General features: G+C 34.7%; 1 protein-coding gene across 1 annotated transcript in view; it reads left to right on the plus strand.

The window, feature by feature from the left end:
* OSBPL11 (oxysterol binding protein like 11) overlaps positions 1-23,034 on the plus strand; it is a 95,837-nt gene that overhangs the window by 34,300 nt on the left and 38,503 nt on the right. Inside the window, exons 3-7 of the mRNA XM_040250142.1 lie at positions 5,703-5,878; positions 6,691-6,770; positions 8,306-8,482; positions 15,685-15,886; positions 18,325-18,470. Of these exons, the coding sequence (XP_040106076.1) occupies positions 5,703-5,878; positions 6,691-6,770; positions 8,306-8,482; positions 15,685-15,886; positions 18,325-18,470 (781 nt within the window). The remainder of the gene's footprint in view (positions 1-5,702; positions 5,879-6,690; positions 6,771-8,305; positions 8,483-15,684; positions 15,887-18,324; positions 18,471-23,034) is intronic.

A 23,034-nucleotide genomic window follows, 5' to 3' on the forward strand; every position in this document is an offset into this window, starting at 1 on the left:
ACAAGCATGCTAAAGATGAATGAGAAAAACAATAGTCTTGCTTTCCCAGCTCCCTTTTCAGGTAGCTGCTTTCAGCTTCTCTTCTTTGCTTCTCATTTACCCCAAGGCACATATTAATCAAATTAACAAAGATCAAACACAAAGAACAAATATTAAAAGCAGCAAGGGAAAAACAACAAATAACACACAAGGGGATTCCCATAAGGATAAGACCTGATCTTTCGATAGAAACTCTTCAGGCCAGGAGGGAATGGCAGGACATACTTAAAGTGATGAAAGAAAATAACCTACAGCCCAGATTACTGTACGCAGCAAGGATCTCATTCAAATATGAAGGAGAAATCAAAAGCTTTACAGACAAGCAAAAGCTGAGAGAATTCAGCACCACAAAATCAGCTCTCCACAAATGCTAAAAGATCTTCTCTAAACAGGAAACACAAAAAGAGTGTATAAACTCAATCCCAAAACAATAAAGTAAATGGCAATGGGATCATATTTATCAATAATCACCTTAAATGTTAGTGGGTTGAATGCCCCAACCAAAAGGCAAAGACTGGCTGAATGGATACAAAAACAAGACCCCTATATATGTTGTGTTCAAGAGACCCACCTCAAAACAAGGGACACATACAGACTGAAAGTGAAGGGCTGGAAGAAGATATTCCACGCAAATAGAGACCAAAAGAAAGCAGGAGTAGCAGTACTCATATCAGATAAAATAGACTTTAAAACAAAGGCTGTGAAAAGAGACAAAGAAGGACACGACATAATGATCAAAGGATCAATCCAAGAAGAAGATACAACAATTATAAATATATATGCACCCAACATAGGAGCGCCACAATATGTAAGACAAATGCTAACAAGTATGAAAGGGGAAATTAACAATAACACAATAATAGTGGGAGACTTTAATACCCCACTCACAACTATGGATAGATCAACTAAATAGAAAATTAACAAGGAAACACAAACTTTAAATGATACAATAAACCAGTTAGACGTAATTGATATCTATAGGATATTTCACCCCAAAACAATGAATTTCACCTTTTTCTCAAGCGCACATGGAACCTTCTCCAGGATAGATCACATCCTGGGCCATAAATCTAGCCTTGGTATATTCAAAAAAATTGAAATCATTCCAACCATCTTTTCTGACCATAATGCAGTAAGATTAGATCTCAATTACAGGAAAAAAACTATGAAAAATTCCAACATATGGAGGCTGAACAACATGCTGCTGAATAACCAACAAATCACAGAAGAAATCAAAAAAGAAATCAAAATATGCATAGAAATGAATGAAAATGAAAACACAACAACCCAAAACCTGTGGGAAACTGTAAAAGCAGTGCTAAGGGGAAGAGTCATAGCAATACAGGCATACCTCAAGAAACAAGAAAAAAAGTCAAATAAATAACCTAACTCTACACCAGAAGCAACTAGAAAAGGAAGAAATGGAGAACCCCAGAGTTAGTAGAAGGAAAGAAATCTTAAAAATTAGGGCAGAAATAAATGCAAAAGAAACAAAAGAGACCATAGCAAAAATCAACAAAGCCAAAAGCTGGTTCTTTAAGAGGATAAATAAAATTGACAGACCATTAGCCAGACTCATCAAGAAACAAAGGGAGAAAAATCAAATCAACAAAATTAGAAATGAAAATGGAGAGATCACAACAGACAACACAGAAATACAAAGGATCATAAGAGACTACTGTCAGCAATTATATGCCAATAAAATGGACAACGTGAAAGAAATGGACAAATTGTTAGAAAAGTACAACTTTCCAAAACTGAACCAGGAAGAATTAGAAAATCTTAACAGACCTATCACAAGCACAGAAATTTAAACTGTAATCAGAAATCTTCCAGCAAACAAAAACCCAGTCCAGATGGTTTCACAGCTGAATTCTACCAAAAATTTAGAGAAGAACTAACACCTATCATACTCAAACTCTTCCAGAAAATTGCAGAGGAAGGTAAACTTCCAAACTCATTCTATGAGGCCACCATCACCCTATACCAAAACCTGACAAAGATGCCACAAAAAAAGAAAACTACAGGCCAATATCACTGATGAACATAGATGCAAAAATCCTTAACAAAATTCTAGCAATCAGAATCCAGCAACACATTAAAAAGATCATACATCATGACCAAGTGGGCTTTATCCCAGGGATGCAAGGATTCGTCAATATCCGCAAATCAATCAATGTAATTCACCACATTAACAAATTGAAAATAAAAGCCATATGATTATCTCAATAGATACAGAGAAAGCCTTTGACAAAATTCAACATCCATTTATGATAAAAAACTCTCCAGAAAGCAGGAATAGAAGGAACATACCTCAACATAATAAAAGCTATATATGACAAACCCACAGCAAACATTATCCTCAGTGGTGAAAAATTGAAAGCATTTCCCCTAAAGTCAGGAACAAGACAAGGGTGCCCACTTTCACCATACTATTCAACATAGTTCTGGAAGTTTTGGCCACAGCAATCAGAGCAGAAAAAGAAATAAAAGGAATCCAAATTGGAAAAGAAGAAGTAAAACTCTCACTGTTTGCAAATGACATGATCCTCTACATAGAAAACCCTAAAGACTCCACCAGAAAATTACTAGAGCTAATCAATGAATATAGTAAAGTTGCAGGATATAAAATCAACACACAGAAATCTCTTGCATTCCTCTACACTAATAATGAGAAAATAGAGAAATTAAGGAAACAATTCCATTCACCATTGCAACGAAAAGAATAAAATACTTAGGAATATATCTACCTAAAGAAACAAAAGACCTATATATAGAAAACTATAAAACACTGGTGAAAGAAATCAAAGAGGATACTAATAGATAGAGAAATATACCATGTTCATGGATCAGAAGAATCAAGATAGTAAAAGTGAGTATACTACCTAAAGCAATCTACAGATTTAATGCAATCCCTATCAAGCTACCAGTGGTATTTTTCACAGAGCTAGAACAAATAATTACACAATTACAATTTATATGGAAATACAAAAAACCTCGAATAGCCAAAGCAATCTTGAGAAAGAAGAATGGAACTGGAGGAATCAACCTGCCTGACTTCAGGCTCTACTACAAAGCCACAGTAATCAAGACAGTATGGTACTGGCACAAAGACAGAAATACAGATCAATGGAAAAAATAGAAAGCCCAGAGATAAATCCACACACCTATGGACACCTTATCTTCGACAAAGGAGGCAAGAATATACAAAGGATTAAAGACAAATCTCTTTAACAAGTGGTACTGGGAAAACTAGTCAACCACTTGTAAAAGAATGAAACTAGAACACTTTGTAACACCATACACAAAAATAAAATCAAAGTGGATTAAAGTTCTAAACGTAAGGCCAGAAACTATAAAACTCCTAGAGGAGGGCATAGGCAAAACACTCTCTGACATAAATCAGAGCAGTATCCTCTATGACTCACCTCCCAGAATATTGGAAATAAAAGCAAAAATAAACAAATGGGACCTAATTAAAATTAAAAGCTTCTGCACAACAAAGGAAACTATAAGCAAGGTGAAAAGACAGCCTTCAGAATGGGAGAAAATAATAGCAAATGAAGCAACTGACAAATAATTAGTCTCAAAAATATGCAAGCAACTCCTGCAGCTCAATTCCAGAAAAATAAATGACCCAGTCCAAAAATGGGCCAAAGAACTAAACAGACATTTCTCCAAAGAAGACATACAGATGTCTAACAAACACATGAAAAGATGCTCAACATCACTCATTATCAGAGAAATGCAAATCAAAACCACAGTGAGGTACCATTTCACGCCAGTCAGAATGGCTGCGATCCAAAAGTCTACAAGCAATAAATGCTGGAGAGGTGTGGAGAAAAGGGAACCCTCTTACACTGTTGGTGGGAATGCAAACTAGTACAGCCACTATGGAGAACAATGTGGAGATTCCTTAAAAAAAACTGGAAATAGAACTGCCATATGACCCAGCAATCCCATTGCTGGGCATACACACCAAGGGAACCAGAATTGAAAGAGACATGTGTACCCCAATGTTCATCACAGCACTGTTAATAATAGCCAGGACTTGGAAGCAACCTAGATGTCCATCGGCAGACGAATGGATAAGAAAGCTGTGGTACATATACACAATGCAGTATTACTCAGCCATTAAAAAGAACACATTTGAATCAGTTCTAATGAGGTGGATGAAACTGGAGCCTATTATACAGAGTGAGTAAGCCAGAAAGAAAAACACCTATACAGTATACTAACTCATATATATGGAATTTAGAAAGATGGTAACGATAACCCTGTAGGTAAGACAGAAAAAGAGACACAGATATATAGAACAGTCTTTTGGACTCTGTGGGAGAGGGCGAGGGTGGGATGATTTGGGAGAATGGCACTGAAACATGTATAATATTTATAAGAAACGAATCACCAGTCCAGGTTCGATGCATAATACAGGATGCTCGGGGCTGGTGCACCGGGATGACCCAGAGGGATGGTATGGGGAGGGATGTAGGGGGGGTTCAGGATGGGGAACACATGTGCACCCGTGGTGGATTCATGTTGATGTATGGCAAAACCATAACAATATTGTAAAGTAATTAGTCTCCAATTAAAATAAATTTTAAAGAATTAAGATAAAAAAAGTCACAAGCATGCTAAAGATGAATGAGAAAAACAAAATAGTCTTGCTTTCCCAGCTCCCTTTTCAGGTAGCTGCTTTCAATTTCTCTTATTTGCTTCTCATTATTTCTTTTTCTTTCCCTTAATAAAAGGCCCATTGCATTCTCTCCCTGTTTGGTGTGATTGGTATAGTTGCCACATTGCTTAAGATGGTATCTTCTAGGAACTTGAACTGGATCAAATTGTCTGACTGGATGTATTAAAGAATACATTAACATGTAGAATACCAAATTGCTCTAAACCCAAAAATTAATTTTTTGTAAAGAAACTTTTTAGATTTTTTTCCTAAAGAAAAGAACTATTGTACTACTTAAATTGGAATCCAAATTAATATATTTCCCAAAGTAGTTAATCTAAAACCAAATCAGAACATCAAATTCTTTTCCAACATGTATCATTATTTCATCATTTAGTTTCAAGTTCCTTATGGTTCAGCATCTCCAGTTGCAGCCTTTTCATTTTTAAACAGGATAAGGAATCTTTAGTTGTGACCTATTTAATAATGTGCTTCCAGAGTCTTGCTACTTTGGCATTATTCATATTGTTTATTTCACTGGTTAAATCTTAAATCATACTCATTTCTTACCTAGCATTTGTTAATCCCAGAGCTCATGCTTTGATTTGTTCCCAGTGAATTTTAAATAAAAACTCTCCCTACCATTAGTCTCTGGGAACTTACCCTCTCGGTTAATGAATTCTGGAGAGAAATCTTCCTCTGAAGGGTGCCGTATCTTTGTTTCCTTTCTGCATTGTCTTGTATGCCTCTTCCCCATTAAATGCCTCTTTCACAGGTGAAGATTTTATATCTTTTATTAATCTCATTCAATTCAGTAATATTTACTACTAGGAAATTCAATCTAGTGTTTCTAAGTACTTCTTGAGATGCTTTTGAATTTTATTTTTTTAATAGCAAAAACTCAAAATTATGTGATTAAAATTTGGATTGCTCTAGTTTGACTAGGGGAAATATTTTAAAAGTATGACCTTTTTTAAAATCATTGCAGGTTTTTTGTTCTAAACAATGAAGCTGGGCTGTTGGAGTATTTTGTGAATGAACAGTCTAGAAATCAAAAACCCAGAGGTACTTTGCAGCTTGCAGGAGCTGTAATATCACCCAGTGATGAGGACTCTCACACCTTCACTGTAAATGCTGCCAGTGGGGAACAATATAAACTCAGAGGTATGACTGAAATATGAGAATTAATAGTGTGATTTTCTTCTTCCTTGAGAAGCTGGTATACTTCTCTCCTTTCATTTAGGTTTTGGAAATAGAAACTACTATCGTTGATGCTACAGAAACAGTATTCTACACCTTGTAATTGTTTTAAGGGTTTATGAGATCTGTTTTAATTAATGACTTTAAAGTTGCTCAGTGAGCAAGTCTGTTTAAAATTAACCCCTCTAAGAAATTTGTATAGATGAAATACTGAGAAATCTAAAAACATAGACTTGTTAAAAAATTTTTTATCTTCCACAGATTTGTATTTTACTTCCTTTCTTGATTTAGTTGATATGTTCTCTTTGTGTTTTTTAATGATTAATGAACATAATTGGGATTTATGAAAATGCTTGTATTCAGGTATAATGTCTATTTAGATAAATGTAATTTGTATAGAGGTTTCTATTTTTAATTAATACACATAAAGTATGATGTTAATCCTAATTGATCTGAAAGAATATATTGAGTACACACCAAATGCTTAATAAAGGATATTTATTTGAAGAAGAGCATATCTTTAAGAGAAAATTAAGACTTGTCAAGTTCCATATACCCACCTAGCTATACGTAATTTATCCTTCTTGGGAAATATCCACATCCAGCTATGGTGTTACCTAACAAGGTTGATGCTTTGGCCTTTTTCCTACCTCGTTCTGGTCAGGGAGAGTAGGAACATGCCCTGATTTTCAGTGATCTGTTCTTCATGCTATAACAATTAATTGTATTCTAAAAATAAATGAAAAAGTAAATAACTTGTAGATACTTTTTATCAGCCACAGATGCTAAAGAGCGACAACATTGGGTTAGCAGACTTCAGATATGTACACAACATCACACTGAAGCTATTGGCAAGGTATGTGGATTCATGTATGATATTAATGCACAGAAATGGGGAAAGATCTTTTTAACTTTATTTTTTTGCATTTTAAAATTGAGATTCACATACCATAAAATTGATCCTTTTAAAGTGTACAATTTCATGGGTTTTATTAGTATATTCAGAAGATTATATAGCTGTTGCAACTATCTAATTCCTGAACATTTTCATCACCTTCCAAAAAACCTGTATCTGTTTAATAGTCACTCCCTATTCGAATCTCTTTTCCCAGTCCCCTGGCAAAAACTAACCTATAATTTCTGTTTCAATAGATTTGTCTATTCTGGGCATTTGATATAAATGGAATCATACAGTATGTGGTGTTTGTTTGTTTGTTTTTGTTTGGCTTACAATAAGCATAATGTTTTAAAGGTTCATCCATGTCATTGCATGGATCATACTTTATTCCTTTTTAAGACTGAATAATCCTCTTTTATGGATATACCACATTATGTTTATCCATGTATCACCTGATAGGCATGTGGATTGTTTACATGTTGTGACTGTTATGAATAATACTTCTTTGAACAGTTGTATTCAAATTTTTGTATGAACATATGATTTCAGTTTTCTAGGTTATTCCTAGGAGTGAAATTACTGGGTTATATGGTAGTTGTCTGTTTAACTATTGAGGAACTGCCAAACTGTTTTTGAAATTGGCCAAATTATTTCCCATTCTCACCAGCAATACATGAAGTTTCCAGTTTCTCCACATTCTTACTGATACTGTTACTGTCCTTTTTTACAATTATTATGGCCATCCTCATGGTTATGAAGTAGAATTTCATTGTGGTTTTAATTTCATTTCTCTAATGGCTAATAAGGTTGAGCATCTTTTCATGTGCTTATAGATCATTTCTGTATCTCAATTGAGTGTTTTCTTTTTTAAGATGAGAAGGAGGGTCTTAGTACTTGAAATCTGAGGTTAGAAATGTCTAAAAATGAATATATGGGAAGCAGAGTTAAAGGATTTCCATACCTACTTTTTTGTTTTCTTCTTAGTGTTCCTTCCCCATAGCTAAATTTTTTAAAGTTGTGATTTAGGCCTGCAATCTTTAAGAAATACAGTAAAAAAACTTTATTCTTGCTGCAAGATTCTAATCATTGGCAGTGACCAGAAAGTGCTAGTTTGTTTCAAAGATACTTGAATGTTACACTAGAAAAATTATTACATTGAGTATTTCTGAATATATTTTTTGCTTCAATCATGATGTTTAAATATCTGAAATTAGAAATTTCTTGTTATTCTAATATATGTCTAATGTAAAAAGAAAAATTCTTGACAGCACACACCTGAAATTAATTTTCTAAATAAATTACCAGTTTACTATGGGATGTGTGAAATTCTTAAACTTTGAAGGTCTTAAATTTTTCCATCTTCAGAACTATTCTTGTAGTTAATTCTGAGGTTAACTTTATTTTTAAAACTGTTTGTGTTTAAGCCTCCAGTATATTATAGGTTGAGAGCTTACCTAAATTTTAAAAGAGGAATTATTTTCTTTGTCTAATAGAATAATCCTCCTCTGAAATCACGGAGCTTCTCACTTGCATCTAGTGGTAATTCTCCTATATCCCAGAGGAGACCAAGTCAAAATACCATTTCCTTTTTTAATGTTGGACATTCCAAACTACAATCAGTGAGCAAAAGAGCTAACTTACCTCCAGACCATCTTGTGGAAGTCAGAGAAGTAAGTATGAATTGAAATCAAGTTAAAATGCGTAAAATAATATTACCAGCTTGATTTTGTCACAAAAAATTTTTTAATCCTGTTTGTGTCTTCTGGGGGCCTCAATGCTTAGGTCATAACAATTCCCTGATTTTTTAGGTGTCCTAAGTTTCCTCAAGTCTGTCAGCTAAGTTCTGTGTACACTGTCATGTTTCAAAAATCTGTATCTTTCATTTCTCAAGAGAAAGTATAGACTCCTTTAATGTAAAATTTATGTTAAAAGGGTTATTAAGCCTAGTGGAAGACTGTGTGATCGAACAAGTGACTTTATGTTTTTTTTTTACTGATACATGTAAATAGAGAATTTCAAACACACTAAGAATAGTTAAATCCTTGATGTTCCCTTATCTCACCATTTTCCTTATTCTCTTTGAAACTAAGTACCAAATAATTCTAGTTAATAAAGAATGCAGTTAAGTTCTTAATAATCCAGGTGTTGTTTACTGAGTTAATTTTGGTAGAGCTCATAGATACCTATGTAGTGGATTGTGGATTATAAATCACACCCAAATGATTTAAAGTAGGAAGCTGGGGAGAATGTTGCCTCTATCAGGTTATTTTGGGTTGTATTTTTAGGTGAAGAAATTGAGATTTAAAGAGATGAAATAACATGCTTGAGATGAATAATAGCTTTTGACTCACTTTTTAATCCTGTTATAAATAAGTGACAATTATAAGTACCTTTTTTAATAAAATAATAATTTTTAGTATTTATGTTGATGGTATTTAATCTGTTGATAGGTGTTTATATCTTAAGGAAATCAAGATTCTGATATATTAATCTACAGTGAAGGAAATGGAATATTAAAAGTGGTTAAGACAGTAAGGGATGGAATAAAGAAAAATATCTAGGAATATGCTTGTATCATGGTGTGTTCCTTTACCCCTAACAATTAGGCTGTCATGAAATTTTTGGGACTCTCTGATCATGGCTAGTGATGGGAGCTTGAGAGTTCTTCAGAGTGCTGGTAACATTCTGTTTCTTGATCTGTGTGTTGGTTACATGATGTGTTTGGTTTATGAAAATTCGTCAAGCCTGTATACTGTTGTGAAGTATACTTTCTTATTTGTAATATTATATGTCAGTCTGTATACTTCAGTAAAAGGTTAAAAACAAGCAAAAAGCATATAGTTGAAGTTGCCATGAATCATGGTGCACATTTTCGATGAAAAAGGAACCTTTTGTATTTGAGATTTTAGCTATCTGTGGAGGCCTCTGCTTGGTTGTGCTTGCATCTTTATGACCTGCTGTACTGAGAACACTGTCATATCTCTCTTAGCTTCTTTTTTTACTGTGACTTTAATCCTTACTCTTCTCTTTCCTGCTCTAATGGTTCTTTTGTTATTCTCACACCCAGGAGTAATTTCTTACAATATCCACACTGTAATTTTCTGTACTTTAAATATACCCTTTCATATTATTGTGACATCATGTTAATATTTAGCATGTAACTCTGACACTTGTATGTAGAGAGTATGTGTGTGTCCCCAGAGTTTCGCAGCTGCCTCTTTAGGAAGCATAGGTATTTACTTATAGAGCTGATGAATTTAATGGCAGCCTTCTTGAATTATGGCACCAGTAATTATTCTAGGATTTGAGTGTTGACCCTTGTTTGGCAGTCTCTGCCAATGCCACCTACAAAAAAAGTTTTAGTTGAATGTCTTTGTCTTCACTAAGTTTATGTTTTTGCTTTTAAGAACTCAGTAGGTCAAATTATAAAATTGTAGTTATTTAATTTCTAATATTTTATGTAAATGTTCTATTAGGAACATTTCTGTATTCCAGTGGAATAATTGTGCATTTGGAGAGTTCTCTGGAACTATTTTTTCCTTTAAAAGTTAGCTTATTTCCTTTTATTTAAAATTATCATAATCTGGTCTCTAGATGCATATTTTTTTCTAACTTTGCTTATGATGCTATGCATTAAAAAATCTTGTTTCAGTTTTGTGGCTTGGATGTATTTCATTATGGCAGCTCTAAATGCTTTATGAAAGCATGGTCCACAGAAAGTTTCTGAGGCTTTTTTTATCCAAGACAATGACTGAAAAGATTTGTGTTAAGGTAAAACCAAAGCTAACAGTTTTCACAAGCTGAGAACACTTTTTAGAAGCTTCTTATTTGGGAGTGTCCCTGGTGTCTCAATGGAAATTTACAGAAAAGTGCAAAAGTAATGCAGGATTTCTATGTGTATCCCTCACCCAACTTTCTGCAATGTTACCATCTTTCATAGCAGTATCCAAACCAGGAAATTATATAACTATAATACTGTTAACTATAGTTCTTATTCAAATTTTAGTAGTGTTTCCACTAACATTCTTTTTTCTGTTTTAGGATCCTGTCCTAAAATGATGCATTTAACTGTTATTACTACTTAGTCTCCTTCTGTCTGTAATTGTTGCTCAGTCTTTATCTTTCCTGGCATTGATACCTATGAAGATCCAGTTTTGTTTAATGTTCCCAGATTTGCGTTTGTCTGACATTTTCTTATTATTTGAGTGAAATGATACATTTCTGGGAAAGATACCCTTGAAGATATGTATTGTCAGTACCTATATCAAGCACTTCATGATATCAGTATGTCATGTTACTGGTGATGTTCACCTTGATCACGTGGTTAAGGTAGCTTCTGCTTGGTTAAAGTAGCTTTTCTCCACTGTAAAGTTGCTGTCTTTTTCTCTGTAGTTAATAAAATATCTGGGGAGTTTCTTTGAGACTATGTAGATAGATCCTTTTTCTTTTCAAAGACATTGAGAGAACTTTTGTTACCATACTGACCATGGTTCACAGTAGGTGTTCTCAAGCTTTTTGTGGACTTGGTATCTGTTTCACTCTTAAAATTATTGAGGACCTCAAAGAATTTTTGCTTTATATAGGTTAAATTTACCAATATTTACCTTATTAGAAATTGAAACAGGTATTTTAAAAATACTTGTTTTTAAAATTTACCTTTAAATTTTATGTTTTATTATTTTAAAATAAAAATTAATAAATTCATACATGTTAACATAGATAACATTTTTATGTCAAACAGCTATTTTTTCCCCCCAAACAAAATAATTGCACTCAATTTACTGCAAATATGTAGTTTTAGTTGAACTTTATGAAAAAAAACTTTGTGGTTGGGGAAAAAAGAGAAATGTTTTAAAATAGCTTTTTAAGGTAAATGTGGCTGTTCTTTAATCCTTCAGTAAAACTGGACAGTGGCAGTTTCTTAAGTGTTAGATGCAGTGTGGAATCTAATATGTATCAGTGAACTTTTCATGTTCTGTTTCATGAAAATACATTGGTTTGTCTTGCACTTTAGGTGGATCTTTAACTTATGCACGATTTTGTAACACTGCATTAGTCATTTGGAAAATGTTAGTTCAGAGTTAGGCAGCCCTTACAGATATTGGTATACAATATCAAAAATTCACATTCATTAACATCCCTACCAACTTCATCAGAAGAGGCTTTCAATATTGGGAAACTGCCAAGCTTATGGTGACTGATACAGGTTTTCCAAAATTGTAATTTCATTTTAAAGCTCATATTTTATAATTGGCAACAAATGCTGTCATTTGTTTTTCTTGAAGCGACAGATCATTTTGTTTAATTTTGGAAAGATGTCTACTACATACTCCCAAGCCTGAAGAGCTATAGTTATTAGCAATCTTCTGTCAGGGAAAAACAACACTCTAGTGTTTCTCCTCTATGCTACTATAACACCCCATACTTCTGTACTCCAGTCACCAAATGTGTGGGGGTTTCCTTCACACTAGGTAATTCTCTGATTCTTGGCAGATTCCAGCTAGGTGTTCTACAGTTTCACTTCTGACATCATTTAGCTGAGACAGTTTCAGATCCCACAAAACTGCCCTCATTTCAGATGCCATTCCCAAGTCCAGGTTGTCACCTGTGTTTCTGAACAACCAATATATATCACGTACTTTCATGTCAGGTGGTGCTCTGTGAAAATAAACTGCTAGTTCAACCTGTAACTCGGTCTCACAAGTGCTTTTCCTTGGGCAACCACAGTGCTTTGGTATGCAACAGCAGTGTACTTTTTTTTTTTTAATGTACAATAGAAATGTCCTTCTCATTTTTCATATAGACAATTTTAAATATGTGTACTCAAGAGTCAAGATATAGTAAAACTAATAATTTTTACTGATTTTTCAAAAATATTCTTAAATAAAATTGGCAGTCTTTTCCGCAGACCCCAATGCATGAATCCATGAGTGCATGGTAGTGAAGAATACAATCATAACACTGTTGTATCAACTGCCTTGATTCTAAGACACCAACAGTTTTATCCACCATTGCTTTTGCAACCATCAGTGCAAATGCCACCAAGTGAAGAAGGCAAATTAATTTCCTAGAATTATTGTGAAAATAATCTTGACTCCATAGACCCCCTGAAAAGAGCCTCATAAGAATCTGGAGAGCACTGTTTGAGAATTGCTATTATATAGTGATCTAGCTCCAGTTGGTTATAATGCAAAGATATATTTCAAAGTGAGTTTGAAAGGAGTATTTTAATCAAAGTCCATGCAATAAATGAAGTAACAGTTGGCAAAAGTAACTGACTGTTGAAAATCGAGTCATATTTTGGGTCTGTGGATTTATTACTGAAGTGTTAAAATGATCTATTTTAGGATTTACTAATTACAGTAAATTACTAATTTACAATTCATCAATCACTCTATTAATCAGTGTGTGCTTCTTGCAGGTTACTATGCTGTGCCTTGGGAGAAGCTAACATCACCAGTCTAGTAAGGGAGACACATTTAAAATACAAGCAATAAAATCATGATTCTCATCTGATTTTCAGACAAACTAGATGCCACATAAGTGATGTTCATTATCACCATATTTGTCATACCTAGCTGCAAAACACAGATTAAGCAAGTTTTCAGCTTTCATGATGGTTTTTCATTCTTAGGGAACTGGTTTTACTATTGTCAGGAACAGTCATTAAAACAGCTTCACAGAATCAGTTCTATTTCATTGTAAATATATGGTCAGCCCATTTGTTTGCTTTGGAAAGAACCATAACCAAATTTATTCTTTGGTGGGAGGAAGGGGGCATGCCATGAAGCTCTGGGATCCAACTGGTACCCCTTGCAGTGGAAGCACAGAATCCTAATGAATGGACCACCAGGGAATTTTCAGATTTTAACATTTGTACTCTAATTGTAATTTAAAGTTAATTTTTTCCAGTCAAGAGCGTAACTTTCTTAAGCCTCTTCACTTTTTTATTTTAATTTTTTTTTATAAATTTGTTTATTTTATTTTTTGGTTGTGCTGGGTCTTCATTGCTGCCTGCAGGCTTTCTCTGATTGTGAAGATGTGGACTCCTCTCTAGTTGTGGTGTGGGAGCTTCTCATTGTGGTAGCTTTTCTTGTTGTAGAGCGTGGGCTTCAGTGGTTACAGCATGCAGGCTTTAGTGGCTTGGGGGCCCTAGAGCTCAGACTCAGTAGTTGTGCAAGGCTTAGTTGCTCTGCAGTATGTGGAATCTTTCCAGACCAGGGATTGAACCCATGTCTCCTGCATTGGCTGTCTGATTCTTAACCACTGGACCACTAGGGAAGTCCTTAGGTCTCTTCACTTACAATATCAACACTAGCATGTGGCTTTTTTGGGCCATTTGTACAAAGAAACACTTTTCTTCTTAAATGTTATATTGTGAGAGCTGATTATTTGTATTGTCAATATCCTGCTTATGATTTTTTTCCTTTATTAAACTTTTATTGGCTTATAACATGATATAGAAAAGTGTGCCTAATCTTTTTTTCCTTTGTGTTCTCTGAAGAGTGTATTCAAGTGAATAAGTGTTTTTTTAATTTGAATGTCCAGTTTTTCAAATGTTTTTCTTGTTGCAAGAATAAGTTGTATTCTCTTCAGTTCAAAAAAGAAAGTGAAAAAAGTCTCTTGTTTGGCTCTAGATTGAATCTCAGCAAGTTGCGGAGCCTGTTTAACCAACTCACTTCAATCATTAACAACTCTGTTTCAGTATGCTTCCTTCTGAATGTTAGACAGTCCCTAAAGGCCATACTTCCTCCACGCTGTTACTTTTGTTGTAAACTCAACCCATCCTTGAATGTTGTATGTCCCCAAGAAGTTTACATAAGATTAGCTGTTTGATTTGTTCTGGAAGGACAGTTTTCCCTTGCCTGGAAAGGAATAAATTCATCTTGGTTCAGATATACTTGAGTAGTAATTTTTTCCCTCAGCATTACTAGGACTTGTGACTTGTTTAAGAAATCTGACAAGTATAAAACTTAGTATTTGCTTATAGCATTGCTAGAAGCAGAGGAGAAGAGCAATTATAGTTAGGACCCCTAGACCAGTGGGAGATGCAAAGGAGGCATAATATAAACATCCCATTTCTAATTTCATGCCAAGAAGTTCTTGTAAAATGAAGAAATAGGGTAAGTATATAATTTGGCCTTCAAGCTGTTAACAGGTTTAGACATAATTACAGCAGGACTCTAAGCATGAATGGGGATTATCTCTGGAAATGTGGGGCTTATGTATCAACTAATTATAGAATTTTGTCTATAATTTCTTATTTGGCTTCCTGTTCTATTTAATTAATCATGGAAGTTCTTTTCATTAGACCAGTGGTAAACCTAATGGATCTGTTTGCCCCTTCCCTTGGTCTCCATCCCAGTTCTTAATTAACCTTTTAAGCATGTATAAAAGAACCTGATACACAAGTGTGTATCTTGTAATTTTAATGTAACTACCTCCTGGATCAAAAAATTAAATATTACCAGTACCCTAGAGGACCCTCTCATGCCTCTTGATCATTACACTCTCTTCACTATCCTGACTTCTAATGTGTAGAGGTTTCCTCACCTATAAACCATAGACTTATTTTGCCTGTGTCTGAAATTTCTGAACTGAATCGAGTAGTATGTGCTTCTCTGGTAATGGCTTCTTTTTTTCAGCATATTTTGGAGATTTACTTATGTGTTATCATCTTTTGAGTAACACTATTAAATGCTTATTGAGAATAGCCAAACAAATTTAAAATAGATTTCTAGGCTGAATATATCCTAAAAATGACAATTGTGTGTTACATGTTGTACAGAATATGGTAATTAAAGTGGCAACTGTATGTATACATGCTATACAGAGATTATGAGTGAGACACATGAACTGTTATTTTCCTTAGATGATGTCTCATGCCGAAGGACAACAAAGAGACTTAATTAGAGGAATTGAATGCCTTCCTGCTTCTGGCCATCTTAGTTCCTTGGACCAGGATCTCTTAATGCTCAAGGCTACTTCCATGGCAACTATGAACTGCTTAAATGACTGCTTTCATATTCTCCAGTTACAGCATGCATCACATCAGAAGGGCTCATTGCCTTCAGGTAAGTTATTGCTTAAAGGTAGGACTGAACATTGCAGTTCAAAAACATGGAAATAGTAACTGCATTCTTTGTAATTCTGCTCCAGAAAATCTTAATCAAAGCAAGACAAATAGAAAACCAGCTAGCCTCTCGGTTTTTATTATCATACTAATGTCTTCCCTGGTGGCTCAGATGGTAAAGCATCTGCCTACAATGCGGGAGACCCAGGTTTGATCCCTGGGTTGGGAAGATCCTCTGGAGAAGGAAATGGCAACCCACTCCAGTACTCTTGCCTGGAAAATCCCATGGACGGAGGAGTGTTGTAGGCTACAGTCCATAGGGTTGCAAAGACTTCACTAATGTTATACAAAGTCTCTTTTACTGTGTCCTTTTTCAAATCTAAAACCATTTTAGGTCTCATATAATTAAATATTCCTTAAGAGACCTCAAATTAAACTTGTCAAAAACTGAATTAAAAATTCAGTATTTCTGTTGAAGTTGATGGCATTACTCTATCCAGTCAATCAAAGTAGAAACATTGGAATCATTCCTTGGTTGCTTTAGTCCGCTATTCACTATTTCCTTGTTGAGATACATATATATATAAAAGTCTATCACTCACCTTTCAGTTTGAAAAATAAGATATACATCTAGTATTCCAGAGCACCTATTTGTTGAAATTAATTTACTGGGGAAAACAGCATTATTGCATTATTTGTTATTATATAACAAAAAATGAGTTTTTCTATTAAATGAGATTAATAAACTCATTTAAAAATTGAGATATAACTGACATATAGTATATATAGAATGACATATATAATTGTCATGCAAATTTAAAGTGTTGATTTAATACATTTATATATTTATATGCCACCAGAGTGTTAGCTGATGTCCCAATCATATCACATAATTGTCATTCCCCCACCCCCAACACACACACACACACACACACACACACACACACACACACAGAGCTTGTGGAGTCTTAGTTCCTGGGCCTTGGCAGTGAATTCCCTATTTTATAATGAGAATATTTAGGATCTAGTCTCTTAGCAACTTTGAAATATTTACTATAGTACTGTTGACTCCATTCACTGTGCTGTGTATTAGATCTCCAGGACTTATTCATCTTCTAGTTGCAAGTCTGTACCCTTTAACAACATTGCCCCAATTTCCCCACCCCCATCACAATGAATTAATAGTAGTAACTTAGTATTTCCCAACACTCATTGTTTTCTTATTCAATGAACTCCTTTTGCTTGTGAAAGAAAGATATTTTAGAAAGAACTGATTTAGAGGGACCCTGAGACCAGATGATTTGTTTGATAATTTTGTTATGATTTATCTGTGAATAATCTCTTAAATTCAGTGTTTATGTGCATCTTATTTCAAGAAGTAGGGGAATCTAGATGCTGATATTAAAAATAAACATATCAAGGTAGAAACTTTAATTTCTTTGAAATTTTGAAACAGGCCCCATGAACTAACTTATCCAGGGCATTCCCCCAGTTGTGAATCCCCCTCAGTGAATCTGAACTAAGTGCCAAGGCAAGATGCTCTCGTAGCCTGGTAGGTACTTTGTAATTTATTCCTCTACGGAAGTCTAGGATTTTGTTATAGACTAAGTAAATTCCATACTCCTTTTAAATTTCTGGTGTAGTAGTCTGAGTATCCCTTAATGTAACACTGTATAACCAAGCTTCTGTGAAACCTAGATCAGCCTCTGAAATCAAATGGAACATTTTCCATTATTGATTAGGCATAGAATCCACTTTGTTAAACTAGTTGAGGGTAATAAGAGACATTTGAGTCATTAACTGAGAAGATGACAAGTCTCTAAATGTGACCACTGTCTTTCATTAGGTCAGCTATTATTTATTCAGTAGAAGAACCTTTCAGTTTAAAAGTATATGGAGCCTTTTTATATGATTGGAAAAAAAAAACCTAATGTACATGGATCTGCAATTCTTAAATTAGATTGTGGGGTTATCTTGATTGGTTAGAAAATTGGTACTGAGAATAAGGTTCAACCCCAAATTGAAGTAGATTTTACTGTTTCACAATCCCAGGCTGTTCCTATGATTGTGATTCCCTCAAGTCTAACTGCATACTTCTTATCACTAGAGAGTCAAGATTCATGCAGAAAGGTCAACTATTCGGGTGAGAATACACTTAGTGATTCACAGATTTTCCCAGGAAGTGAGTTCACTCCTATTCAGGGTTGAGTCACTTAAATGGTATCTGATTTCAAGTTGCAGGTTGCTCTGTAGTAAAATAACCAATCGACATGCTCATGCTAATGAGATACAAGTCGCTGTCTTGCAGAGTCTCTTAACAGGTTTTGAATTGCTTTTAGCCTTGTAGATGCAAAACAAAATCGTTTAATAAAATCCACATTTGCTGAACTTTCCAGATTATGAGCAAGTTTCAGCGAAAGTTTTCTCTTACTTCATCAGGAACGACAATCGAATGGTTAGAACCAAAAATACCATTATCAAACCACTATAAAAATGGAGCCGACCAGCCCTTTGCAACTGAGCAAAGTAAGCCAGTGGCAGTCCCAGAAGAGCAGTGTGTTGCAGAATCTGGACTATTAGCAAGGGTAAGGTAATACAAAAATACAGTTTTGGAGTAAAAATTAGGAATCACTGAAAAGCACCTTTTCATTGTTAGGATGGCATACTCTAGAGAGCTCAAAGTGTTGTTCTACTTTGAACTGCATTGGCTTTGGAAGGGCTCTATTGTGTAAAACTTGTACATACTGTGTTTTCCAGGTTAAATTATGTATCCTTCTTAGTTTTAGTTTACTTTTGCTTTATATAAATATATTTAAAATTTACATGTTTTTCTTTTTCTGGAAAACAGCTTTTCTAATGGAAGATTATTTGCATGATATTTATCTTATAGATTTCTTAATTTAACATTATTTAGTAGGTGTTTGCTATTAAGTTTATAAGTTTAAAAGTTTACTATTAAGGTTTTTTTTGATAGTAAGCACTGTACCAATACAATTTTTAAAAGTGTTAGTCTACTTAAAATAGCACGCAGTCTTAGAGTTTAATATTTTAGTAATATTTGTTACACATTTCTCAGAAGATAAACAGGGCTCTCTTCTATTCTTAGTTCTACCTCTGTAACATATCATACTGTTTTTTTGCCTCTTGAGTTTACATCTTTTATTTGTATGGTTATCATAGTTACATAGATAGTTTTGTTTTAAGCTCTTTTTACTTGATACTTCTCGTAAGTGTTTTTATATGTTATTCTGGCCTATATAATTAAAATTTTTAAAGGTTGAAGTAGGCTATTGAATGTCTAGGTTGTTATTTTCTTTTGTTCTTATAAATAATGCTGTATCATTTTGTCTCCTGTTTTATTTTTTTCTCCCCTTTATTTAGATTATTTCTTAAGTTATTCCCAACTAAAATTATTGAGTCAAGAGTAAGGCATGGTTTATGGTTATTTATATGTTAGTAAATTACTTCTTGAAAGAAACATATAACACAGGGACTTCCAAAGCTGGCAAAGGTTTTGACTCAATGAGGCAGGCAGTGGCAGCAGGGTGGCCGAGGAAGAAGAAAGAAAACAAATCTTCTTTTTCTTACAGTTTCTTAACTAATTCATTTGTGGAGTCAAGCAGTTAGTAAGTATTCATTAAGTTATCTTAGTATATGACAAGTCCAATGTTAAGAATTAGAGGAGACACAAAAATAGAAGATAGTTCTTTCACTGGAGAGACTTAAAATCATTTAGAGTCCCTGCTTACTGTGGGGGAGGCTTGCCTGATGATGTTGAACCTGGGTCCTGTCGTTTACTAACATGTGGGCCAACTCATGAATAACCATGCTTAACTTTCTCATTTGTAAAGTAGGGGTAATAATACATTATAAATTGTTATTAAGATAAAGTAAATTTAGCAGAGCACCTAGTTTATGGAAAGTGACCCCAGGGTTGTTGGATTTTACAAATCCTGATGGCCATTCATGTCTCATTCTTTGTGGAATGATTATTCCAGGAACACTGCTACACAGAATACAGTGTAAACTCAGGCAGAAAAATTTAGTCTTAATATGACAGATATTGAGATCATGAGCATGAGGAGGGATGCAAAATGTATAAAAAGATTGGTATATCATATGGCTTGGAATTGAAGTGTGGATAGAAGTCTGTGGAAGTAGGAATGAAAACATGAACAGGTAATATGCATTTCAAATGAAAAATCAGTTGAATTTGTGATTGACTGGATATAGGGTTGGATCACAAATGACTTCCAAGTTTTTGAGACTAAATTGAGATTAAAATTAAGGTCCCATTCACAAACCTAGCAAAATTAGAAAGAAAACTTTCTTTTTTTACCTTATGTCCTGTGACTTTACTGTGCTCTTTTATTAGTTCAAAAAGGTGTTTTGTTTGTTTGTCTTTTTTTATTATTTGGAGTTTTCCACATAGATAGTTATGTCATCTGAGAATGAAGACAGCTTTATTTCTTCCTTCCCAATCTGTATGCTTTTTGTTTCCTTTTCTTTTTTTTTTACTTTACAATATTGTACTGGTTTTGCCATACATCAACATGAATCCCCACGGGTGTACACGTGTTCCTCATCCTGAACCCCCCCTCCCACCTTCCTCCCCGTACCATCCCTCTGGGTCATCCCAGTGCACCAGCCCCAAGCATCCTGTATCCTGCATCGAACCTGGACTGGCGATTCGTTTCTTATATGCTGCTGCTAAGTCGCTTCAGTTGTGCCCAACTCTTAGCGACCCCATGGACTGCACCCTACCAGGCTCCTTCGTCCATGGGATTTTCCAGGCAACAGTACTGGAGTGGGTTGCCATTGCCTTCTCTGATTCTTATATGAATCAGTTCTAATGAGGTGGATGAAACTGGAGCCTATTATACAGAGTGAAGTAAGCCAGAGAGAAAAACACCAATATAGTATACTAACGAGTATATATGGAATTTAGAAAGATGGTAATGATAACCCTGTATGCGAGACAGCAAAAGAGACACAGATGTATAGAAAGAAAACTTTTTAAGAGAAAAGGTATAGTATAGTTTATAAACATTGAATTTTATGTGGGAAGAGGATGTATAATTGTTAATGTACATGAAAAACAGTTTGGAAATGATGAAACCAAAGCTTTTCAGAGATCAGGACTATAATTTTTTGTGAAAAATTACAAACAATAGGTCATATACTCCACAACATTTTCATTCTTCTAAATGAGAATACAAAACATGTTGGAGATCAGGATAGAGACATATGGTAGGGATGGGGCACAGAGATGTGGGGGAGAGGATTGTTGAATTTCCAAACCTTTTGAAATGAGTAGCCTAGTGTATGACCCAGTGCAAACAGAAAAAACTCTTAAGTGCATAGATTCTTTTTTTTTTCAATTAACAAAAGATTTTAGACTCCACTCAAGCTTTCCTGGATGCTCAGCTGGTAGAGAATCTGACTGCAATGTGCAAGACCTGGGTTTGATCCCTGGGTTTGGAGGATCCCCTGGAGAAGGGAGAGGCTACCCACTCCAGTATTCTGGCCTGGAGAATTCCATGGACTGTATAGTCCATGGGGTCACAGTCAGACACAACTGAGCAACTTTCACTTTCAAGCATACAAGAATAGACCTGAATTGTTTCAAAATTTTACATATGCCTTTTTTGGAATATAAGTGTCAGTGCAGGCTGGAAACATGTATTATAGTGGTGGAAACGTTGCTGTCAGGTGATAGAGAAGATAAATGCTAGAGGCTAGAATGAAGCCCACACTTCCTTAGTGCCCAAGTCAGAAATCAGAAAGACAAAAAATGGCATTGGTATGAGTTTTGTGGAATTTCCTTTTGCCATGCAATCTCCAGATATTATGAATTCCTAGAAACTCAACTGCTTTTGCCACTGTATTTACTAGTCATTCTGAGTTTGTAGGAATTTTATACATTTGAGCAGTTTGTTGGAATTTTGGTAATGCTTTTTTTTTTAACCTTAAGCTTTTCTTTAAGAAAGGCATGATCTCTTAAGAGGAGGCTTTTCAAAAAGAAAAGAGAGCTTCCAGAATCTTCCATTCATATCATACTTTAGAATCAGTATTTATTCACGAATGGAAATTTTTTTTTCTATTTTATTAAGTGTTTGGCTGTTTTTATAAAGATAACAAAAATATGTTCTTTAGCTTTTCTATCAAATTTGTTTTATCTCTTTAGTTTAATACTATTTTCATTAGAGTAAACTACACAATAAACTTTGTGTATAACTGTATATAATAATGTTAAGGCTATATTTGCACTATTAATCTGTGTCCTAGGTTCTGACCTCAAATGTAACAGTACTGTTCAGAAGCTGAAGGACATTATTTAATCAAGACATTTTTCCCCCTCAACATTTCTCAAATGAAAAATTGTTATTTTATTATTATATATAGAAAGAGGAATGATCAGTTTTTTCCTCTGATTTATAATGAGTATACGTTCACAAATATACTTAAACTATATTATGCAGCTGACTTAGGGTGGATTACAGGAAGTACTTCCTGACAGACTTACTAGCTATAGAAAAGGGAAATTGAGAAATTCGCCTTTGGGAATCTTTCCTTAAGGTCATAAAAACAAATAATTGTGGTATATACAAGGAATTGTTGTATTTGGTTTCTGAAGAAATGAATTGGACTCAGTTCAGTTCAGTTGCTCAGTCACGTCTGACTCTTTGTGACCCCATTGACTGTGGCACACCAGGCTTCCCTGTCCATCACCAACTCCTGAAGCTCGCTCAAACTCATGTCCATCAGGTTGGTGATGCCATCCAGCCATCTCATTCTCTCTCGTCCCCTTCTCTTCCTGCCTTCAATCTTTCCCAGTATCAGGGTTTTTTCCAATGAGTCAGTTCTTCACATCAGGTGGCCAGAGTGTTGGAGTTTCCACTTCAGCATCAGTCCTTCCAATGAATATTCAGGACTGATTTCCTTTAGGATTGATTGGTTTGATCTCCTTGCAGTCCAAAGGAGAGTCTTTGGAGTCTTAAGAGTCTCTTAAGAGTCTTCTCCAACACCACAGTTCAAAAGCAGCAATTCTTTGGCACTCAGCTTTCTTTATGGTCCAACTCTCACATCCACATGTGTGACACTGGAAAAACCATAGCTTTGACTAGACGGACCTTTGTTGGCAGAGTA

The sequence above is a fragment of the Oryx dammah genome, unplaced genomic scaffold (assembly GCF_014754425.2).
Source record: "Oryx dammah isolate SB20612 unplaced genomic scaffold, SCBI_Odam_1.1 HiC_scaffold_2, whole genome shotgun sequence".
Classification (NCBI taxonomy): domain Eukaryota; kingdom Metazoa; phylum Chordata; class Mammalia; order Artiodactyla; family Bovidae; genus Oryx; species Oryx dammah.